This window comes from Pteropus medius, unplaced genomic scaffold (genome assembly GCF_902729225.1).
Source record: "Pteropus medius unplaced genomic scaffold, Ma_sr-lr_union100, whole genome shotgun sequence".
In the NCBI taxonomy this organism is placed as follows: Eukaryota; Metazoa; Chordata; class Mammalia; order Chiroptera; family Pteropodidae; genus Pteropus; species Pteropus medius.
This window is the reverse complement of record NW_024345601.1, coordinates 11,668,838-11,692,633: the sequence shown is the minus strand read 5'-3', so window position 1 is coordinate 11,692,633 and position 23,796 is coordinate 11,668,838. Positions and strand designations below refer to the sequence as shown.

General features: G+C 39.1%; 1 protein-coding gene across 2 annotated transcripts in view; it reads left to right on the top strand.

Annotated features, from left to right (window-relative positions):
- Nucleotides 1–23,796, top strand: part of PLCB4 (phospholipase C beta 4) — a 376,819-nt gene that overhangs the window by 224,207 nt on the left and 128,816 nt on the right. For both annotated transcript variants that reach the window (XM_039874509.1, XM_039874510.1), the window contains 3 exons: nucleotides 18,090–18,170; nucleotides 19,006–19,065; nucleotides 20,302–20,445. In XM_039874509.1, coding sequence (XP_039730443.1) covers nucleotides 18,090–18,170; nucleotides 19,006–19,065; nucleotides 20,302–20,445 — 285 coding nt within the window. The remainder of the gene's footprint in view (nucleotides 1–18,089; nucleotides 18,171–19,005; nucleotides 19,066–20,301; nucleotides 20,446–23,796) is intronic.

Genomic DNA, 23,796 nt, shown 5'->3' with positions numbered 1-23,796 from the left:
ACATTAAAGAGCTGTTATCAGTCAATTCTTAGCACTAATAATCAGACTCGTAAAGTGTCTGCCCGTAAATGGCTTTTAACACCACCCACCTCTCATTCTCTGCCTTAACTCAGGGTAAGAGGTTGGTTAACAGAAGTACAGGATAATCCGGATTTTTGCTTCATAGATCCCTAGTTCTCATTTGCTCCTTTACTTATGGATAAGGTTAGAAGAGTAATTTCAAATCTCAGATTTTACTGACCCACCCTCCATCATCATCAGCCTCTGAGCTGAAGGAAAAATGAGCCACTGCCCATAATGAAAAAATGCTGTGCCTTGATTCAAGCAAAGAAAACGTGTGTTAAATGAGATGTGTACCAGAGTACTACGTTGTACAGACAGTTAGCCAAGGATTTGGAGAATGGAGAAATCTAAAAGTACTGGAACAATCAGAGACAGTTTCCCTAAGGAGGTATTTCCAGACCTCAATTTTAACTGACAGGAAAATTAAGTTACAAGGAGGCACAGAGGACAAGAGGGAGCCTGGTTTGAAGTCCTACTAGGAGATGTGACATCAAATCTCGAGTGAAGTTATGAGTTCTGAAAGGGAGAAAAGAGCATGATTTAGAAATGTGAAGAGACAGAGGTTTAAAAGGATCAAATGTTGGTCAATGATTTTATTGATTTTTGCTGTGTAACAAACCACAGCAAAGCTTAATGGTGTAGGGAGAGAAAAATTTTTCTCTGCCTTCTTATGGTCAATGGCTGGGGCTTGGGAACTAAACTGGCAAAAGCCAGGTTAACAGGAGAAAAAGCAAACAAATTTTGTTGATGCTAATACTTTTACACACTCTGGAGTTTCACAGAAAAGAAGTGAAAACCTAAAGACTCAGAAACTGATATACCGTTTTAACAAAGGGCAATAAAGTGTGGAGAAGTGACTAGGCAAAGGAAAACAGGATTTGGACTTCTAGGGGTAGTAAATTGAGAAAAGGTCAATATATGGGAAAACTAATGGAAGATAAGTGTTATTTTGATAAGGTTCGTGCAGACTCATCTTGGCGCTGACTTTCTGTCTGCTTCATGGATAGGGGATTTATGGAAGTCCTCACTTCTCAGAAGTTTCTGCTTTTAATCAGTTAAGAGAAGCTCTGAGAGGGCATCTTTTTACATCTGCTGATTCTCAATTACCTTCAGCTCAAAATAATTTATATGCCAAAGTGACATATTTTGGGTGGTGTAATCTAATCTCCTTCAGTGATTTAAGATATCAACCATTTATGTAGTCCATGATTCTGTGGGCAGCCTTCTGGGCTGGGCTCAGCTGGGCACACTCAAGTGCTTGCTGGGCCAACCTGGGGCTGATTTTGGATGGCCTTAACAGGACCATCTCCACCGCGGCTGATCTGTCATCCTCTTGCCAGCAGGAGGCGCTTGTTCTCTTTTGGGCATAGCCAAGTTTCTGCCACATTCTCTAGGCCAAAGCAAATTACAAGGCCAGCCTAGACTCACAGAAGGGGAACATACTCCACTTACTAATGGGAGGAGTCACATTGCAAGTACATAGATACAAGAAGGAATAAAGGACTGTGGCCTTCTTTGCAGTCAACCACAGTTATCTTAGTTATTCTTTATGTAGTTGATCATCTCATGTTGAAAAGGCTTCGAAGAGGGGTCAACATACTTTTCTATAAAAGACCAGATATTAAATACTCGTTCTCAACTACTCCACTTTGTCTTTGTTGCACAAAAGCAGACATAGAACATAGATAATCTGTAAATGAGTGAATGGGCTGTGTTCCAATAAAATTTTATTTTCAAAAGCAGGGGTCAGTTGGATTTGATCCATGGGCTGTAGTTTGCACACACTTAGCTTAGAAGACAAATAATGTTACACAGAAATGAATCACAAATTAGTCTTGATGGAGATGATGGTACTTTCAGTTTGAGGTAATTTTAATTCATCATTTTCTCTTATGAATGTATTATTTATATTTTTAGTTCAGTCATCCTCCATTTCTTTTCCTTGTCTCTCAAATTTTATCAGTTTTTGCTGCATAACCAACTACTCTTGTCTTTCTTTTCTAAAATGTTCCACTTTTGTTTGTTTTTGCTTATTCCTCTCATTTTAATGTTTTTCTTCCCTTTCTGTGAAGTTTCTTTGCGTTTGCTTTCCTTTATTTTTTCACAAAGGTTGAAGATAACTTTATTTCTTGGAGTAATAGAAGCATTTCACCCATGAAATAGTGTCTGAGTCAGTCTCATGGAAAACTCTAATACTTGAGATTGGTGCTATTCCAGAGTACAGAAAGGACTGCTTATTCACGGGAAGACGTGAGATGCATCCACAAGGCAGCTAGAGAACAAAATCTGGGGTGACATTTGATTTCAAAGGAGCTTATGGAAACAAAACGATATAACATGAAACAAGAAGAAAGTTTGTAAATAATGAGTCAATAAAATTAAATATAAGAACTAGCTAAGGGGCACTACTGCACTATGGTGAAGCATTTAGTTAAAGTTCCGTGGCTAAAATGACAGTGCTGGTTCATTACTTCTTTTCAACCTGAAGTGTAAATAGGAAAATGCTCAATATTAGCTCCTTCAAGCCATGGTCACAGTTTGCAGAAGCACGGTGGCCTGGGCAGAATGCAGCCTTGTGGATTTCCAGGCTGATGGAGATGGGGCTCAAAGGACATCTTGGCTTCATTCTCTTTGTGTGTTCTCTTTGGGATTGCACTCTGCTAATGTATGTGGTCTAGCCATTGACTTTACAAACTTCATTCAGGTGTCAACGAATGAACAATCAAATGCAATATACAGCATATTTTAAAGTGGATCATTTTTCAGTCCATCCTTGAGCAATAAAATTACTTTTGCTTAAACTCAACTTCATGTGAGTGAATTCCCTCTTCCTAAAAATAGTGAAGAAATATTTTTGTTGTTACTCTTTGGGTCGTTTTTAGTGCTTTCTGTAGAAATATCTGCCACTATGAGCACTAAGGTGCTGTACAAATGGTCGTATTGTGTAACTACTACACAAACATTATTTCATTTTACAGATTGTAAAACCAAGGCTTAAAATGGTTATATACCTTGCCTAAGTTGACATAGTTAATCACAAACAAGCAGAAAGATTTCATACTGACTAGCCTGCAGTGGTTCTAAAAATGTGGTCCCCAACCAACAGCATTAGAAGGACTTTATCAGGCTCCACGCCAGACCCACTGAACCAGACTCTGGACATGGAGCCCAGCAGTCTGTATTTTAATAGCCCTCTGGTGATTCTGATGATGCAACTCATGTTTGAGAACTCCTAGGCGTAGGGCAAGGTAAGGAGTTTTAGACCTCCTGAGAAAGGGAAAAACAAAAATCCATTTGAAGTTCTTTACAGGTAATCTCTGCCAAACAGAAAATGCAGATAACAGGAGGGAAAAAAAAACAAAACTGTTCAATAAAAAAGACTTTTCTTTTTCCAGAGCAGTTGAACATAGATTTTATTGAGCTCTTTAAAGTATTGACTCTTAACGTGCCAAGCACAGTACTAAGAACTTGATAGCAATTATCTCTTTAAACCCCCAGGTGGTTGTAAGGATTAAATGAGATCGTTTTCCACATTCTATAGATGAAGAAAGAGGAGTTTAAATTGAGGAATTGCCTACCATCTAAAGTGTAGTAGTTGATGGAGCCAGTCTCCAGAACTGATGTATTAATAAAGAGAACATACATGAATTACAGACATGTGTATTATGACTCAGGATGGTGCCGAGAAGAATCCAAACAGACGGTCCTCGCTAAGCTTTCCCCAGTTAACTGCACTTACCTCAGACTCCTTGACCTGTCGTATTCCTCCACGACTGCACTCTTTATCAATCCTCGCATGAAAATAGTTTGGTCTCACCGTTTCTTTGGGCCTTCATTTCCTTATGAAGGCTCTCATGTCAAGTAAACTTATTTTAAATAAATTTGTATGTTTTTCTTCTGATAATCTGTGTTTGTTAGTTCAATTTTCAGACCCAGCCAGGGATCCTAAGAAGGTCAAGGAAAACTTTTTCCTTCTCTACACAGAGAAACATTTTTTTGGATAATATGTATGATGTAAAAATATATATATATATATAATTAAAAAAATGTTTTTCTAAAGTAATGGAAGCTAGAACCTAAGATCTGTTGAGCTCTTTTAGTCACCTATTTGCTTTATCTATTTTAGACCATAATTATTATTCTGTTGCATCCAGGAGTTCTTAATTTGATTATTTTAGGGAACTGAGGATGAAAAGAATTTATTTATTTTTTTATCTGTTTGCCCCTAAGAGCAAATAATGCCCTCTAAGTGTCCCTAAGGACACTAGTAATCTCTACTTTATAATCAATAAAAATCCTTTAAGGATAGGAGAGTATTAACCAAGAATTATTTTTAGCCTCCTTTTTTTTTTTTTGAAAAACCAGTAACTAAGTAAAATGTACAATATGAAAGGAGCATAATATTTTCTTTCAGTCAATGGAAATAGAGAATCCTGTCTTTTTAACACCTAATTATGATTCTGGTAAAATTCATAAGAAACACACAGTTTTTAAACTACTTGCTCTTAAAGTCATAAAAGTAAGAAATAGCCCTGAAATGGTGCCTTGTCCCAAACGTTGAATGAAGTGAATAGGCTGAGCCAGTAGAGCTTCCCAGGTATCTAGGATGACATACTCTTTCTACTAAAGAGTTAACCCTGAGGAGCCTTGCTAGTACCTCCACTCTTCTGCTGTGAATTTTCTTCTTCCAAGTACCCAAGGGCAGGTAATCCAATTCATTTTGGTGAAATGCAAAAAGGAGCCTAGTGTTTGCTCACCAAAGCCAAATTGCCTGGATATTGTTTACAAATAAAGAAAGAGTTTTTGTACTAAGTGGTATTTAGGGTAAAATCTTTTCCAGAGAGTTCTTTCTGGAAGAGTTTGAAATACACGTAGTTGGTTAAGGGTATAAGTTTAAGTTAAAAATTGGTTCAGTTTTGGCTTTGCTACCCAAGAGATAGGATCATTAGCCAGTCTTAAATCCACTAAGCACTAAGCCATAGCTTCCTTGTCTAAAAATGAGAGTGATCATACCTACCTGGCAGGGCCATTATAAGGAATAAGTAAGGTGGATTGTTTTTAGAATGTATGTCTGATATACCCCTCTTCCGGTTTAAACCTTCCATGGCTCCCTACCTCATTTCAAATGATTACCAAGTCCATCCTGTTCCCATTACAAGTCCAGTCCCCTTCATAACCTTTCAGTTCACTTTCCCATTGATCTTCCCTGAAAATATTAGGCTCGCTCCAACTTTGGGGCCTCAGCCCCTGCATTTCCCTCTCTGGACTGCTTTTCCCCATATACCGTCCATTCTCTTCCTCACCTCATTACAAGTCTGCTCAAAGTCACTTCACCCAAGTGGCCGTCATGATCATCTTAAAAAAAAAAAATGTATGTACACATATCCACACACACATTGCTTTTACCCTTTTAGATTTTTATCTTTACATTTCAGTTCCTGATATATTATTTGTTTTCTGTTCATTGTCAAAATCCACCCCCCCCTACCTGAATATAAGCCATGAGAGCAGATACTTTGCTTTTATTTACTACTATATCCCTAGCAAGAAATTCATTCATCACTCAACAGGTATTTAATGAGCTCCTAAAATGATCCAGCAAGTCCTTATCTTCATATTTGGGACTCAAATACATTGTTATTTAAGTGGTTCTTAATTTTTAAGGAATTTTTAAGGTACCAAGGAACTGGAACTGGAGGTCCTTTTGGGAAATCTGGAGAAGGATTAGCAAGAGATACCATCTATGGCAGCCGTGGAGGTGTACCACATAAACCTTTCAAGAGAAACCTGTCACTAAAGGGTGGTTAGTGGAGAGCCTCTGGCTGCAGCATCTTCTCAGCCAATGAGTGACATGGCAGAGATACCGGGACTGGCTGGCCCTTTCCTGCCCCGGATGAGACTCCTCTGGTGGGCAGTCCTTGCTCTGGGGCACCCATTTGCCTTCAGAGATGTTCTCAGAGCTGTGCTGCTGTCTGAGACCCTTCCTACCCTATTCTCCTTCCTCTCTCCTCTCGTTTCTTAGATGTTAGTCCTGACTCACAGGTTGAAGGCTCTCCCTGCCTGTTCCTGCTTCCTCTTCCCTTTGTCTTTCACAGGCATTTCCCCTAATGAATCTCTTACACTTCCAAGTCTTATCTCCATATCTGTTCCTAGATGCATCAGCCCTCTATGACCACTCTTCTCACCCCCCTCCCATATGGGATGGGCTCATGCTAAGTCTTTGGGACTGCAATTTTCTGAAGCCAACTCTGCAGTCACTGCAGAATTCTCTAGGTGGTAGCATGGTCCTTGTGTGCATGTTTCAGTCGCTTCTGGACTTCTGTTAGACATAATAAAAAGGGATAGAGCCAGAATTGGTCCTAAGAGCCAATGGGAACTGTGTATCTTTGAGACCTAAATGTAAGCTGTTTCAGAAGACAAAAGTGGGAAGACAGTGACATAGCACACAGCTAGTATGAAGAAAAACATTCTTTTAAGCTGAATTATTTAAGTGGGAAATGTGTATATTCAAAGGGAAGTTCCACGGAAGTCATTTGAGATTTTTTTCCTTTTTGTAACTCTGTTAATACATGGTTTGTCATCTCCTTACAACAGTAGTTTAAAATGTTATTTCCTTGACCTGCCTCTTTAGTTATATGTCTTCTGTATCACCATATGTCTAATCATTTACTCAGTATAATTTATTATTCTGGGACTAATTGTGTTTTTATTTGAAGTTCTTTACTGAAAAGATGGATTTACCAGCTTGTGATCGTGGTTTAAACATCAGCAAAGCATATCTCCTGTTGTTCTCAGAATTTTGGTGGAAGGGAGGGATGTTAAAACAAAGTTTATTCTTGACACTTGTTAAGGAATGATAAGACAGACTGTATTCAGGAGATTGCTACAGTGGGGTTTTGCAGAAGGGGAGAGAGGTAGAACTCAAGTCTGAAAACAAGGAAAGGAGGATTCATGGCCAAGGAGCAGACAGATGGGGGTCAGTGGATGGAAAATTACTAAGAGGAAACATCAGGGGTAAGGGGAGATTTTGGCTAAACCAGCCTAACAGTATTCTCGCTGAAGGCAGACCAGGGTGATCCGACATCACCTGGGAGATGGCAGGGATAGAAGAACCCGATCACATATCCAGGGTGATCCGATATTGAGGGTGGGGGATTCTGGCTAACATTGGGTGTTGCAAAGACAGACACAGAAGTCCAAAAGTTAAGGCACAGTAGGGAAGAACATTCAGAGGAGCCTGACTAAAGTTTGCTCAAGGAGAAAATCTTTGGGGTAGTGATTGGAGGGGAAGGAGGAGGAAGCGACATATATATTTTTAATATTTATTTTAAATATTCATTACAAAAACATTTCTTTTCCTCCCTGGCTCTGAGAAAGCCAGTCTTCTTTAATTTTTCCTTATTTTAGTTGCTAAGGCAACTGTTTTCACTAACATGAGTTTTCCTGTCCAAGGAAGTTACTTTGAGTGAGCACTCAGTCCTCCTAAAGGCATGCTTTCGTTGATTTTGTTCTTTCTTCTGCAAGCTAAGAGAGAGGTAGTTTAGTTACTTAATATCTTTGGAGTAATTTCTCCAAGTGTTCTGTGGCAAGAATCAGGGAGCCTGTCCCAGTGTCACACTGCAACAAAAGAGCCCTCTCAGAATCTGAGCATTCAGGTTTGGCCTCAGAATGCCCTCATCAGAGGCGCTGCCAGGAGAGAGAGGGACAGAGAGAGACAGACACAAAGAAGTTGGCATCTCAAACTGATAGACCTTAAAAATTAAGTCCCAAAGATTTAAGGTCTTCATCTGGAAGTAAAAGAGAAAGTATGAATTCATAACTATTGACGACCATGAAGTAAGCAGTGAGAAACACAGCATTTGTCTCTTTCAGGTGGCTCGTCTGAGTACTTCCTTCCTCCCCCATATTCAGATCCCAGCTGAGCTGGCCACATTCTCACAGAGCCAAGGATGCATCAATCTGAGATCTTGTTAATAATAAGCACCGTCAGGCTAAATTTCAGTCTGTTTTTAAAATATAGCATGGATACTCAGGAAAGGTGTTGTGCCTTCTTCTTATTGCTTTTCCTTAGCCCTCATAGACGCCAAGCCAGGCCACTTGGAAAGTTGATGATACTCTATTTCTGAAGTAAGAATAAAATGAAATGAGTGGATTAAAACTTTCCACTTGATACCACAATAAGAGTTCACTGTATCTCACAGTCATTACCTAAATGAGCACTTTAAATGCTCCCAGTTGGTGATTGAGGGGAAGACATTTTCATTTCTGTTTCTATGGTAGTTAGAGCCAGAGACAGACGGTGGGTCTGGCACTTGTAAAACAACCCAGTGACTCACTTGACTGCCCTCTCACCGCCTGAGATTGTGATCTGCTGTGTCAGGGAGGTTCAGGGCAAGGATTGTCTCCTGACATCACTACTTGCCAACATGCCTGGGAAGAAGCTCAAATCACGTTCTAACGGCTCGTATTCTGTGCCAGATGTGTAGACTGAGGCTGGCTCGAGCAGAGAAAGACACACACAACCTGACCTCCCTGTGCAAAAACCAAATATTCAGCAAGTTGAGCTCAACAGTAATTTGTAAACTCTGGGTCTCCCTCGTGCTTAGACTTCCAGATTTGCGTTTTGGATCAGAGGAAAAAAGCACACAGTGGTACCGTTGCTTGTTGTAAGGATCCACGTAACAGAAATGTTTTCCCTGCTACAATGTCAGTGTTGCTCTGCGACATGTTGTCTGTGTCATCTTGGGCAGCTTGCTACCTCACTTAGGATCCGTTTTCTCATCTGTAAGGTAGGGATGGTGGTCTTTACTGCATTTGTTTCTTGGATGATTAGTCATAATCAATACTAGCAATGTTTGTAATAATTTCCTGGGTTCAGATTGTGCATCAGGCATCCTAAGCCCAGAGGTAAACTGTGTGATAGGTATTATTGTTGATGCTGTCATTCCTGCTTTTGGAGATGAAGAAGCGGAGCTCCAATCAGCCCGTAAGTGTCCGGCCACATCTGGATCAGATCTGTCTGACCCTAAAACCAATATAAAGTGCCCAGTAGTTTCTGGTGTTCATAACATGATTTTTGTACTTATTTACATGCATTTCTTCCACAGCCCAAAGGAAACCGTAATGCACAAATACATACCACTAGATAAAATGAATGGAACAAGGACTTAGGTTGAAAAGAGAAAAGAACCTTGGGAAGTACATCAAATTAGGGGCAAAATTAGCAGGCAGCACTCTATGGGCAGCAAGAATTTCCCATTAAGTTGAAAGGAGCCATAGATTTGCTACTTGTGATTTTGATGGTCAAAGCAATGCAGGGAAAATAAACAGTCTTAGGATTTGCATTGTGCATTAGATTGCATGGAAAGCCACAGATCAGGAAAACCAGTTTTTCTTGGCACTGGGAGCAGAGAAAAATTCCGATACGACGTATGAAGTAGTAAAAAACACTGCTCCATGACAACCCAATAATAAATAAATACAGTTAAGGGAATCCTCAAGAAATGAGGCAATTAGAACAAGAACATTTCTGAAATCCTTCTAACCCTAGTGATGGTTATTGGCATTCAGTGACAAGGAGAACAGATGTGACTGCTGTGCAGTTCCTTGGCCCACTCCCTCACAGTGTCACTCTCTCACTTATGGGCCTCAGAGCAGATATGAAGTGTGTTTTGTTGTAGCCAACAATCCCAGCTTCGCCCCCCAGCTATAGGCTACTGGGCAAGACACTTAATTTCCTTGCCTCAGCTGCCTCTTCTGTAAAGTGGGAATAATTACAGTACCTCTTTCACAAGAATGCTGGGAGGTTAATAAATTGATGTGTACAAAGTGGTCGGAGTACTGCCTGGCACTTAATAAGTACTGTCCATGTTTGCTAGTAACAAGCTGGCCCAGTGGTACAGAAGCACTACTCTGTGTTACTAGGTGCCACAGACTTTTTGCGTTGCTCATCAGGAGATTAGAACTAGAATCCCTCTTGGATTCTGATTAAGCATTTAATGTAGGAGGAAAGGTCTACATTAAATTTAAACAGCTTATGGTAGAAGCTATCCAGACCAGTTACAATGACAGATATGATGAGATTCGCCGTCGCTGAGGAGGCAAAGTCCTGGACCCAAAATCAGTAGCATGCATTGCCAAACTGGAAAAGGCAAAGGCAAAAGAACTGGCCACCAAACTGGGCTGAGTACACTGTCAAGTTTTCTGTACATAAAAGTAATAAAAATTCTTTCAGCCAATGTCACAAAAAAAAAAAAAATTAAACAGCTTAATCCAATATGTACATCTGTCAAAAGAATCAAAGGCCAAAAAAAGAATGCAAAAGTTACCAATGTTATTCCATTGTCTGACAGATTTCTTCAGAAAGTAATAGCACATTACAAGGGTCCGTGATGGAACAGCCATGGCCAAGTGCCCTCCTGCTCCTGTATGGAATGTGAGCTGAGAAGCCCAGTTTCAGTCATCTCATGGGGTCTGTAAATAGAAGGGAGATTAACAAGCGGAATGAACGTTCTGGATCCTTCCAAGGAGAAACCATATCCATCAGGGTGAAAACAACTTAAGGACCTGTGACCATCTGTTAGAGCAGTCCATAAATCATTCTGATGGCAGAATGTCATCACCAAGGGCTTCAGTTTTAACTTAAAAAAATAGTTGTGATTCTGAGAGGAAAGTTTGTGTGCAGAATCCAAAAGAATCTGCTAGATACAGAGATTAGCCAATTCCTCTGGAATAAAGAACTGAAACAAAAAGGCATCACTTGGGCTCTGAGCATCCAGGATCTGAGGGAAAGCATAGGCTCTCGGTTAACTCTATCTCAGACTCCACCTGCATCCCCAGCTTGAGGGCCACACCCAGGCTCATATATTTTGGTGATAGTGTTTTATAATGTTATTGATATTTGGTTAAGACCCTTACGGGCCTTTCTCTAACTTACACCACTTGTCTCTTTCCAACAATGACAAGGTCCTTTTCTCTTCCCGCTCATTCTTATCAAACTAGGAAACAAGAAGGGTGAGCCTAACGAGATGGAGCCTACCAAGGCAGTGTTCATTTATCGACAATCCAAAAATCCATTGGTGGTAGATGAAGGGGGCCTGTTCGGTCAGGGTTGACAGAGCAGAACAGACATAGGCTTTGGAATCAGAGAAACTAGTTTGAATCTTAGGTCTGTTACTTATTGACTTTTGCTTTAAAGAATTTACTCTCCTGCAGACATTCTTTTTCTTATCTCTAAAACTCCGTTGTCTGTTATAGTAATGACTAACCACATGTGGCTATTAAAATAAAAATGAGTGAAAATTAAAAATTCAGCCCATCCAATACCCTAGCCACATTCCAAGTGCTTCATCGGCCCCATGTGGCTCTCATGGCTACCATGTTGGGTTTTGCCCATCTATTGGACAGTGGTGATCTAGTCTAAAATTTTGCAGAGTTGCCATGAGATTTAATTGAAATAGTATTTGTGAAATGCCTTGCACAGTAGCTGTCAGTTAAATGGTAGCTGTTTCATCACAACTGCTACCATTTACTTAGTCCTTACTTTGTCCCAGGTACTTCGGCTTTCTCAATTTTGATACCCCCGTGAGACTGATATCAGTTTTCTCAATTTACATGTAGGAAAAACGAAGCTTGGCGAGGTTAAGTAGCACCACTGCAAGATTCTCCAACAGATAGATGCCTAGTGAGGAGGCCGGCATTTGAAGCCAGGAACTGTAAACTCCAAGGTCTGGGCCCCAGTGCCCCTTTGAGGGTCCTTTTTCTCAGAAAACAGGAGTCTAGTGAACTGTGCAAGTCTTCACTCATTTCACTCCTCTCTCTATTCTAATCTACTCATCCAATCACAAGCACAAAAGAACCTATGAACAGCTAGCATTTAAATAAAGTGGAGTTAATGCATGTATTAGCTAGTCCAAACCCCTATGCCTAGTTGATAGGCTTGACTATTCCCTGTTTGCCGATGTGGAAGAAAGATATAGTCATTCACAATTAATATGGGTAATGGTGGGAGAGAAAAGATCTGAAATAATCACAAATCAAAATTAAAATAAAATCAGTTACTTATTATCTAGAAATCTCACCCAAATACTTTCTTCCTCTTCAATCAATATATTCTGCTTGCTGAGTTCTCTACCATTTTTATACGAAGAAGTAGGGTTAAATTTTATTTAACCAAATAACTTTTAAAATTGAAATAATGGTAAAATATTTTTAATCTGTCATTTTGAAAGTAACTTGACTCTTTGAAAGATACATTATGATATTGAATAATGTTGACGTAGCATGTGTTATGGGAAGAAAATACAGTAAAAATAATGTCGAGACACACAGTTTTTAATACTCTCTATTCTTGATGAAGTGAGCAAAGTGTCTCTGGAAGCCCAGTTTGTCCCAAGCCCCTCGGAACAGGGATCCTCGAGGCGCAAATAGCTTTTAGCTATAGTAATTCCAGGAACTTTTTGGTTCTAAGTCATCTAAGAATTGAAATTCTGAGCCACTCGGAAGAAGTTCTGTTATAGTTTGTTTCTTTACCAGAAAATCCCGTCACCATTTGTTAACTGGAAAAGAAACATATTTACAAAGGATTAGAGCTCTCTTTTATGCTCTCTCCTGCCATGCCAAGTCAGGAAGAAAATTTTCCAGACAAAGTGTGTTAGGATATTATTGCTTCAGTCTGGTCATGGGACCACAGCCCAAGTTCTAGTCAGTAGGTATCCGTGTAATATTTAAAACTGCTGTTAGGTAAAAAAAAAATAGAGATTGCGTGCCTTTACTCACCAGAGAGTCGGGTCTTTCTGTTTGTTGATGGGGGTTGGAGAGAAACCTAAACAGGTTATATTTGAGTTCCTTTCAGCTGATTGCCACATACCCATCAGATTTGCTCTCTGATTTTCATGGGTAGTTTAAATAAATTTGGTGCGAGAATCTTCCAGTCACAGTTGACAAACTTATTGCAGGCTTTGCTGGAAACCTCGTATATAGAATTGGTCAGAGTTTCTAATAGGTCCCACTGGAGAATTCCTATTCTGGCAGTTACCTCCTAATAGTTGATATGTTTTTATCTATGAACTGTATAGGCACGTGGTAAACGATATTTTTTTTCCTTTTTGCTTTCGATGCTAGAAAGCCTGGAGCCAAACTGACATCAGTTGTTCACTGTGTAGGGCCTTCTGACAAGTATTTCTGAAAGCTGTCTTTTACTCTGTTCTTAATTTGCTATTTTGCCTTGTCTTGCTTCTCCTTGCCAAGAGTTCTTACCTATTTCAAAAATGATTTCTTTGTAGTGATATTCAAACTATACTCCTGGTCCAAGAGGGATTCCCAGGAGGTGCCTCAAAGTCACACCCAACCTCTAAGATGAGCTTTATGAATTAGAAACAGGTGCCCCTTCCTCCGGGCAGACAGCCTCAACATGTTGCTCTTATATTTGTACATCTGTTTTTGGCAGCCCTCCTGATGGGTTCTGGGCCTGGTGCAACCCCCTCAACTTGAGTAACTTCTTGTTTATGTTTTATATATAAGCCTGCTGTAAAATATTTCATTTGAAAAAAAATACATTGTTCACGTCACCTCTTAGTGCATGAATTTAGTTTTAGTGTGCCTTTGATGTGCTGGGTGCTTAGAGTACAGATGTAAATAAGAAAATTCCAAGGACTGTGTCCTCAAGGAGGTTATACTCTGGTGTGGGAGTCAGGCAATAAATCAATGAAGCAATGAAATAATTGCAGACTATATTCAATGCAAGCAAGGAAATAATCAGGATACTGTAATAAAGAATAAAATGAGAGACCTAATAGAGAGGTCAGGGAAAGCCCCCTTAAAGAAGGGATAATTAAGGTGAGGTCTATAGGATGGAGAAGATCCAGCTAATGTTAATGGCAGCAGGAAGAGACTTCTGGACAGGAAGAATTACAAGTGCAAAGGCCTTGAGCATAGAAAGATCTTGAGAAGTTCAAAGAGAAGTGTTCTGATGGTTGTAATGAACAAAGAACAGAAAACACCCCACGTTAAAGTCTCTATGACTCAGATTATGTAGGACTTTTAGGCCATGGCAAGGAATTGGGATTTTATCCTAAATATGATGGGAATTCATTGAATGCTTTTAATGAACCGATTAAAAGTTTAAAGAATCAATCTGGCTGCTATAGAAAGAAAGAGAAGAAGTGAGAAGCTCAGTCCATGGGAGAGATGATGATGGTTTACACCAAGGTGGTGGTGGTGAAGATGGACTAAAATGCATATATTTGAAAAATGCTGTGGATGTAGACTTGTTAATGGGGGTGTAATAGAAGGATGAAGCGAAGTCAAGGATGACTTAGTTTCAATAAATGGGTAGATACTAGTGATATTTATTGAGCTAAGAAAGTCTTGTGATAGAGAGGCTTAGAGAGAGAGGATAAGGAATAAAGAATTCAGTTACGGACATGTTTATTTTGAAACGCCCTAGTGAAGATGTTAAGTAAGAAGTTAGATATCTGAATTTGGAACTCGAAGAGGAGTGAGCTGCTATTATAAATTTGGGTGTCATCAACAAATAGCCGTCGGGTTAAATGAGATATAGGAACAGAGTAATGAGAAGTCCCAGGGAACATGTAGAAGTCAGATATAGAAGAAAAAGAGATTAAAGGAATGGAACACAACCAGCATGTCAAGATTGGAGAGTTTCAAGAAGAGTCAACTACTTAGAGAACAAATCAAATTAAAAAAAAAAAAATGTGCACACTGCATTTGGCTGCATGAAAGTCATGGTGAACTTGGCCAGAGAAGTTTTAGAGGATGATAGGAATGGGAACGCAGATCAAATTAGTCAAAGATGGTATGAAAGAGAGGTAGTGGAGACAGTAAATATAGACAGACTTCTCAAGATATTATACCCTAACAGTGATTAGAGACCTGAGATAATGAAGGAGGAAGTGGGAACAACTAGCTTGTATTTGTGCTCTGGTAGGAATGATCTAATAAACAAACAAACAAACAAACAAACAAAAAAAGAAGCGTCTCGGATGGTGATAAACAAAGGACTGAAGTCCTCCTGCAGGCAAAGGAGGATCCAGTCCTGAAGACGGTTGAATCTGGAGCAGAGGAGGGAGCATTAACATTGATGGGAGAAAGCAAGCTCCATTAGGAGGAAAGAAGAGAGGGTCTCATCTGATGGGTTTCTTTTACTCTGTAAAGCACAGTATTTGGCTGGGAGTAAAGGATTTTGAGAAGAAGCAATGAAATTGCCCTTTCAGAGAATGGAGAACCTTTTAAGAAAGAATTAAAAGTTGGAAAGTCATTGTTGACTGTCCATTTGGAGCTTGTAATCTTAATTTAAGCTAAAGCAAGACAATCCAGTTTTGTGATTTTCTTCATCAAGTTCAGTGGTAAAAATATAGGTAGGATGGACTTATTTTTTTGACCAAGGAAACAGAAAATAAGACATGGAGGTTGAGGGTATCTGTGAGGAAGTGATTATAATATTGGACCATGAAAATAAACTAGACAAAGATGGATGTAAAAAGAGAGATCTGATGGGTGAGTGAGAGATTGGCAGGGTTAATGAATAAGAAGTCAAAAAGAAGTCAGATATAGGAGAACGAGGACTATAGAACTAGAGGCTAGAAGGATCGGTTGAAAGGGTCCAAGAATGACATGTTAGGAATCGAAATTTTAAGGTGGTGATGATAAGCTCTGAGTAACTGAGAGAGGAACGAAGAAAAAAATCGTTATTGCAGTTAAGGAGGCCAAGGAACCGAAAGTTCCACCTCAGAATAGTTGGAAAACCATTCTTATTTATCATGTATATTTCATGAATCATCTCAAATCCTTATTTGGAATTAGGTAGGGTGCACATAAATAAATAGTAATGATGACAGCTGATTCATGTGGGTTTGCTCTTTTAAATACCATGTTAGAACATACTTTTGAGTATAGTGCACCAGAATTCTTCGTTACTATTAGGATATTGCTTGGGAAGCATTCTAAAATGTATTTATTCTCATAGTTTAGTTGATAGTCCTCATTTCTCAGTCAGTTACAATATAAGACTCCCTATGGCTTTTTGGGTCAAAATTGATACCTTTTGCGAGGTGTACAACACCTTTTTGATCTAGCCATGTTTATATGCCCAGTGTCATCTCCCGCCACTTCCTTGAGATGTTCTAACCACACCAACTCCTCAGAAGTATCCAGTGTCAGGACAAGCATAATACATATCTTTACAAATGCTGCTCCTTCTGTCTGGCATCCTGCTTCACTTGGATAACTTCTACTCAGAATCTAAACCCATCTAAAGGCTCATATTCCGAGTCAAGCCTTTTCTAAGAAATTGAACCATCCGGAAGTACCATTTTGTGGGCCAAAAAATATCACATATTAGCAATTTCATATTGTTAGTAATTTACTACCACGAATAGAAAATTGAACTGTGCATTATTGACAGTAGCTACCCCTTGCTGAATCACAGCTGTGTGCTAAATATTTTTCATATACCATTTCATTGAATTCCCACAATAGGCCTGAAAGGCAGGTGTAAATACTTCCATTTATTAGACAAGGATTCTGAGATTTAGGATCTTTCTGAGAAGGTAAATCATAAATAAGTGGCAGAACTGGGTTTTGATTCCAAAGACCAAGGGCATACCAAACCCCTTCCTTTATCTTATTCATTGCTATGACTGCAATGCTTAACACACGCCTGGCAGAGTTGAAATATGTATGATTATTCCTCATCTGTCAGAAAAGTATCCAAACAAATGGGAAGGCTGGCTTTGCTCATTGCTTCCGGGACTCTAAATTCTGTCACTTTATGGTGGCCCAGTATTTTGACATTGGATTTACCTTGATGAATGTCACTGCTTCCCTAGATTTTAGAAAGGTACATTTTAATAGGTGAAGTGAAGAGTCTGAACTGCCTGTAAAATCTTAATCTTATAAGTACTTTTCATTTGTTTTAAGTCGCTGCTTTGATCCATGCTTGCCAGACAAGTTCCTTATTGCTGGTGTTTTAATTACCTAGGACTACAAGTTATTTAGATCATGAGAGGAACGTGTGGATTTGTTGACACATGGGTGCCAAGTCTTGGTGTAACGCAGACAGAAAGCAGAGAGCATCTGGGTTCATTTCCTGAATACCCTTTTTCTCTTACTGGCATAGAATTTTCCTGGTGTTCTTAAGCACAATGGTGCTTTTTTCTGAAAACCAGGAATTCTTCGGCACGTACAACATAGCTGCTCTGGGACCCTTGCATTTGGCTAACATTCCTTCTTGGTTCAAGTTTTGATTCTGCTGTATTCACCAGAGTTTCCGGTGCCAAAGTCCACAGCAGTGGTTCTCAAACTTTAGCATGCATCAGAATCACTTGGAGGACTTGTTGGAACACAGATTTCTGTCCCCTACACCCAAAACTCAGTCCATCTGGACTGGAGCCCTAGATTCTGCAATTCAGTAAAGCTCCCAGGTGATGCTGATGCTGCTGGTACAAGGACTGTGCTTCGAGTAGCTCAAAGTGTTGCTTAAGTCCTGTAGACACCAAATGAGGTCAGATATAAAAGCAAAAATCTCAGCAGTATTCTGAATAAATATCTAAACACTGAATTCTGTAGACAAAAAAAAATCAATGATTTCAAAAAAATTATCTCCCAATTATTGATATTATGTTGGATCTGGGCAGTGAGTCTTCTTGTGTGGAGAGAGACCAGTGGGCAGGAACCTGGGACTCCTTCTTCCTCCCGGGAGCTCTTTCTCCAGGGTCTTAGAGAAACTTTCTTCTCTGTAACCTTTAAGACATCAGTGTGTTTTGTTCCTAAAAGGTACTCTGGAGGAAGATGCTGCATAAAATCGATCAGTCTTTCAATACAAATATGAACGCAAAAAGTTTTCAAAATGAAACATTCTATAATATAATAAGAAATGTGGTCTTTAGATTCAGGACACAAAAAGGTGATTTCTCATTTTCCCTTGTTTAGAGGCTAAAAGGTATTTACATTTTTATGAGATTCAAAATGGCGTAAGTCATGCAGATGAATACATTTCTTTTTAACAGGAATCCTTTGTGTTTGAACCCAACTGCCTCTTCAAAGTGGATGAATTTGGCTTCTTTCTGACCTGGAAAAGTGAAGGCAAGGTATGGCACAGGAACAGCAGGTTGTTCTTTTCTGCTATCTGGGTTAAGCCTTTTAATTTCTCAATGAGTAGACCGGGTACCCCTTGAGGGCATGGACTCTGTGCTTATTCGCTCATTCAAGATTTTTAGAAATGTGCTTCCAGTGGCAGGTATTGGGAATACAGTGGTGATCAAGGATGTTGTTTTAGCCTTCATAGATTTTGGTCTAGGAGAAAAGTCAGGCATAAAAAAAGGTACAAGTCATTGAGTACTGTGAAAGAAAAGGTCAGGTTGTTACAAGAACTGAAAATAAGCAGGTCTGATTTAATCTTGGGAATTAGGAAGGTTTCCCGGAAGAGCTGTTCAAGCTGAAATCTCAAAGGTGCAGTAAGAGCATGTTCATCTGGTTATATCACAGGACTTAACTCAATGCATGGCACAATGTCCATATTTACCGAAGCTTTGAGCTAAATTTAAGTAGAATTGGAGTTATATATGTTAGCATTATTACCACTTGATATTTCATGTACACCTAATATATTTAATGACATGCATGCATTATTAACATTATGTGTAAAAAAGTAACAGCATTTGTAAATAATTATTCAGAGTTGCATTCATATGTGTGTACATATATACATATATATACACACACACACACGCACATATATTTTAAATAAAATGTTTCGAGTCTTGACTCTGATTGGTACAAATTATTATTGTTGTTTTTCACTCCCTCTTCTACCTTACCCTAGTCAGCATTGCCTTCACTATCACAAACATTTGCTAAGTACCTTGTCTTGCTATAGGTCTGGCAGAATTTGGCTCACTGCTGTATTATATTCTCTCTTTTCAGGAAGGACAAGTGCTAGAATGCTCCCTCATCAACAGTGTTCGGTTGGGAGCCACACCAAAGGTACCTGTGATTGGTGTTTTCTGTTCTTCTAAACAAAGCTTTACTTAGATTGGAAATGGTCTCCTGAATACTATTTAACCTGTTACTGCCCCCCAGTTATCAGCTGGGAATTAAGAACAGACATGGTTTAGAAATCTTCTCATCTATAACTGTTGGGTGATTTGCATTATGTTTAGTCATATTAGAAATGTTTTTAACCTTTGAAAGTAAAGACCATTGCATGATACCAGCATCAAAGAATCAGTTCCCTTAACTCAGACATTAATTGCAAGTACCCCCACCCTTTTTTCACAAACAGTGAATCACTTCTGGTTTGTGGTGGATGGAAATTTAAATGACTTAGGTAGTTCCATATTTGTGCACATGCGCATGCAGATACTGGCTCACCTTGAAGGCTCGGTTTGCCTCTGAGAGAAAAAAATGACAAAGTGCATAAATCAGCCTTCTTCATAGTGATTGATTTGTTTGAATAAGAAGTTGTTTGCAGAGTGGTGCTAGGAATTTAAAAGATTTTTTTTCTAGAATATTCTAGCACAGCGTTTATTCCCTTTTCTGTAATAGCCCTGCAGATTTTTAGATATTCAAAACAAGATTACATTCCAAACTTTTTTTAAAAAGAGCTATCCTCTTTTGTGTTAGTTAAAATTTCTGTATAACTATGTTGGTATTTGCTCCTAAGTTCTTTTTGAGAACAAAGACCCTTTTTTATTTGCTAATTAGGATAGGCTTATACGGTCTTCATTCCAGATGATGATGCCATGTCTTCTAGAGACAAACACACTCACTCTTTGTGTCCAGGATATTTGAAGGACTTAATCTCATTTTTGAGTAACCGTGGTTTTGGCTGTGGCAATGCCATGCTTATTGTTGTGGAACCTCAGTGACTGTCCTCTGGTGAGAGACCCCTTCAGTCTTTGTGGACAGAGCCTTTCCATCCCATTGCCATATTCCAGGTCCTTCATAAAGAAAGACCCTCACATCTGGTTTTCTAAATCAATAACATTATAACACCTTTCTCACCAAATGATTTCAAGCAATGTGTAGTCTTATAGATTTTACCTCGACAAGTTTTAGAATAACGCTAGCTATCTGGTCTTTTAGATAGAAAGAAAATAAAACACTTTCCTTACGTGTACGTGTATATTTGCCTTTTGTCAAATGTGATTTCTTTTTACCATATTTTCTCCATGCCCTGTGACCTAACATATTTTTTCCTATTTATGTACCTTTATACAGGATCCCAAAATCCTGGCTGCTCTTGAAGCTGTTGGAAAATCCGAAAATGATCTGGAAGGGCGGATAGTTTGTGTCTGCAGTGGTGCAGATCTGGTGAACATCAGTTTCACTTACATGGTGGCTGAGAATCCAGAAGTAACTAAGGTAGCCTCAGTGAAACAGTCTCCCTCCCTATCCCATCATACCTGTATATGCGGTACACACAATTTTTTAGGTATAATCTAATTTTGATATATATTTTAATTGTACAATAAGTTAAAAATTTTTTAAAAATATTTCCATTGCCTTGGTGGAATGTTGGTATAGAAAATTCATCAAAGCACAATACCCTTTTAGCATATCACTCATGTACACCAACAATCCAAATACTTTCTGTAATGTGTTACAGGAAAAACCAGCCCAGCACATTTCCAACTTGAATGCGCACAGAAAACACCTGGGATTTTGTTAAAATGTGTATTCTCATTCAATAGATCTAAGGTGGGGACAAAATTCTCTCTTTCCAACAAGCTCCCAGTTGATGTGGATGCTGCTGGCCTGACAACCACAGTTTAAGTAGCGAGGGACTAATCGGCACTGCCTGGCAGAAATACAATGCAGGCAACAGATACAACTTAAATTTATCTGGCAGCTACATTTAAAAAGTAAAAAGGAACAGTGAAGTTCGTTTCAATGAAATACCTCATTTAACCCATTATATTCAAACTGTTGTCATTTTAACATGAAATCGATATAAAATTTATTAGTGACATGTTTCACCTCCTTCTGTTCATGCCGTTTTCAAAATCTGATGTGTGTTTTCAATTCAGACTAGCTACATTTTAAGTGCTCATAACTACATATAGCTAATGTCTACCATGTTGGACAGTGCAGGTCTAAATGTTTGAGATACCCATGCTCCTAATAAGTTATTAAAGTATTGGGTACGATCCATCTTTTAATACCATACACAGTATACCGTTACCCTGGCAAGCGAGTCACAAAGCTATTTTGGCCAAAAAAGAAGAAAGTCTCAAATTTAAATCATTTTTCTGCAAGTCATTTGTTTTCAGGGTAGTTTTACCTCTGAACAGAGCTCCCATGATCTTTCTATAATATGTGTGAAGAGGCCTGAGCCTTTGCTCTCCGTTCAGAGATCTGGGTTTGGGGGATATGGGAGGCATTTCATTTTCATTCTACTTGTTAGTATTACAAGTAGAAACTCAGTTCAGGGTTGAATGACAAAAGCCATCATTGGATATATCGAATTTTAGAGCTAGAAGGGAATGTCCATAAGATCAGTGGAGGAAACTGAGATTAGAATACTTAACCCTGGACCCAGAGCTAACTGGTGGCAGAATTGAGTTCTCTAGACGCCAAGATGACAAAGGCTGTTGTTCTACACTCACTTAAAGTGTGGTCCACATTCCAGCAGCAGAGGCTTCACGTTGGAGCTCCTTACACATTAAAGTCAAAGGCCCAGCCAGACCTATCGATCCAGAATCTTCATTTTTAACAAGGCAACTCATATGTGCAGTGAAGTCTGAGAAGCACCCGGCCTTGTGGCTTTGGAGCCTGGAATAGATGCTCCATGTTACCTGAGAGCCTTTGCTTCTTTCCTTTGTTGGTTTTGTTGATTTTGTGCTATTGTTCCTGGTCACCTAGCTTTGGGAAAATAGATTTTGCAGTACCTTCAAGATCTTTCATTATCTTGCTCAAATCAACACCTAGTTTGAATGGTTTCTTGACCCTGCTGATCCAAAGGAGCATTGTTCCTGCTTCTCAGAGTTCAAGCCTGCATATGTACTGTAGAAGTCTTTTTAGTTGCAACTTGCCATAGTGACATTCAGTCCTAGAAGTCCGTGCTGACCACCCATGAAGAAAAAGGCTTATTAATACATGCAGATATTAAGCCACCTGAAATTTTGAAAAACGACACTCCTGTACACTTGATTCTTGGTTTTTGTCAACTCGTCATATTACAAGAAACAAAGCGACGAGGTATGAGCATAAGCATCTGGGCTTTGGGACCAGGTTGCCTGGGCTCAAATCCTTGCTCTTCCACTGCTCCGCTGTGTGACTTAGACACACGACTTGCTTCTCTGTGCCTCATTTTCTTGGTCTATAAAATGGGAATTATACCAAAATATCTGCTCTTAGGATCACCGTGAGGATTATATGAGTTATTACATGGAAAGTGCTTCATGTACAGCCTTTCTCATTGAAGACCTTAATGTGCGTTAGCTCGTATGATCCCAGGGTCACAGAATTTTAGAGCTGGAAAAGGACATTAGGAATGGCTTTCCACCACCTCATTTTTCAGGTGAGATGAAGCCAAGGAGTTAAAAGAACTCATCTAAGAAAGACTACAGGCAGGCTTGGCTAGAGTCCAACCTGAAACTCAGGACTTCTGATTTCCCACGTAATGCTACCCACCCCACTCGTGCCCTGAGCAAGTACATCCCCGGGAAGATGGCCCAGGTCAGTAAATCACATAACTGTTTTGCCTTCCATAGTTTGACTGATGTCAGTCTTGGTCCATTTTGTTTAAGAACCAGGTTCTGAAACCTCTACTGATGAGTAGGTAGTATATATGTGTATGTTTGAGGCAAGGGATATATACATAAAGATAAGTTTTTTTCTACTATCGTCACTGAAATTTAAGATTAGCTAGCCAAACAAGTAGGGACTATAAAATAACGCCTTACTGGATTTTCATTTCAAACTCAATATTTAAACTTCTTCCTCTTATCGAAGAAATGAAATGTTTCAGCTTCTGGGAACTGTTACTTAGAATTTTATATTTCATTAATAGTGTAATATGTAAATATAAATCTCACTGTCCAAATTAGATACTCCATATTATTAGAGCCTGTCCTGTAGGTTGATCAACACATGGAGAAGATGTTGAAAAAATTTTTTTATTAAGTATATACGTATGTGGATAATCTTGCCTGCTTTCTGAATGTAAAACTTAAAGTACTATATCAATCTAGATCAAAATACTTACCACTGCCAGCACTGACATTTTCTCCACCACTGCCATTTTGTTCCTGTTCCTCTACATGTGTTATTATCTGTAACGAAACACACAAGCTGTCAAAATGAGAGGATTTATACAAATATACACAGATACGATTACTTCAAGTCAAAATGTTGGCGAATTCATAAATTAAATCAGGTCAAGTGAGAAACGTAGAGATCTCCCAGTGTACCTGAAATGGTGTTGGTGACACAGCTTGTGGTACCACTATAACGAGAGTACAGCCTAGGAGCCTAGAATCACGACACCATAGAATCTGCTAACTGCCCTCCTAGCCAGCTGTATTCCTGCTCAGTTTATCAGAAAAGTCAATTAAAGCAAGGCATATTTTTTAAAATAATACATACATACCTTAAACACTTTAATTTGAAGCGTGTAATTGTGATTCAGTTCTTGGTCAGTCTTTTAATGTTAAGGCCAAAGTGTTCTCATTAAGTATGGGTCTGTTGATTGGGGTCGACGTATTCTTTGTC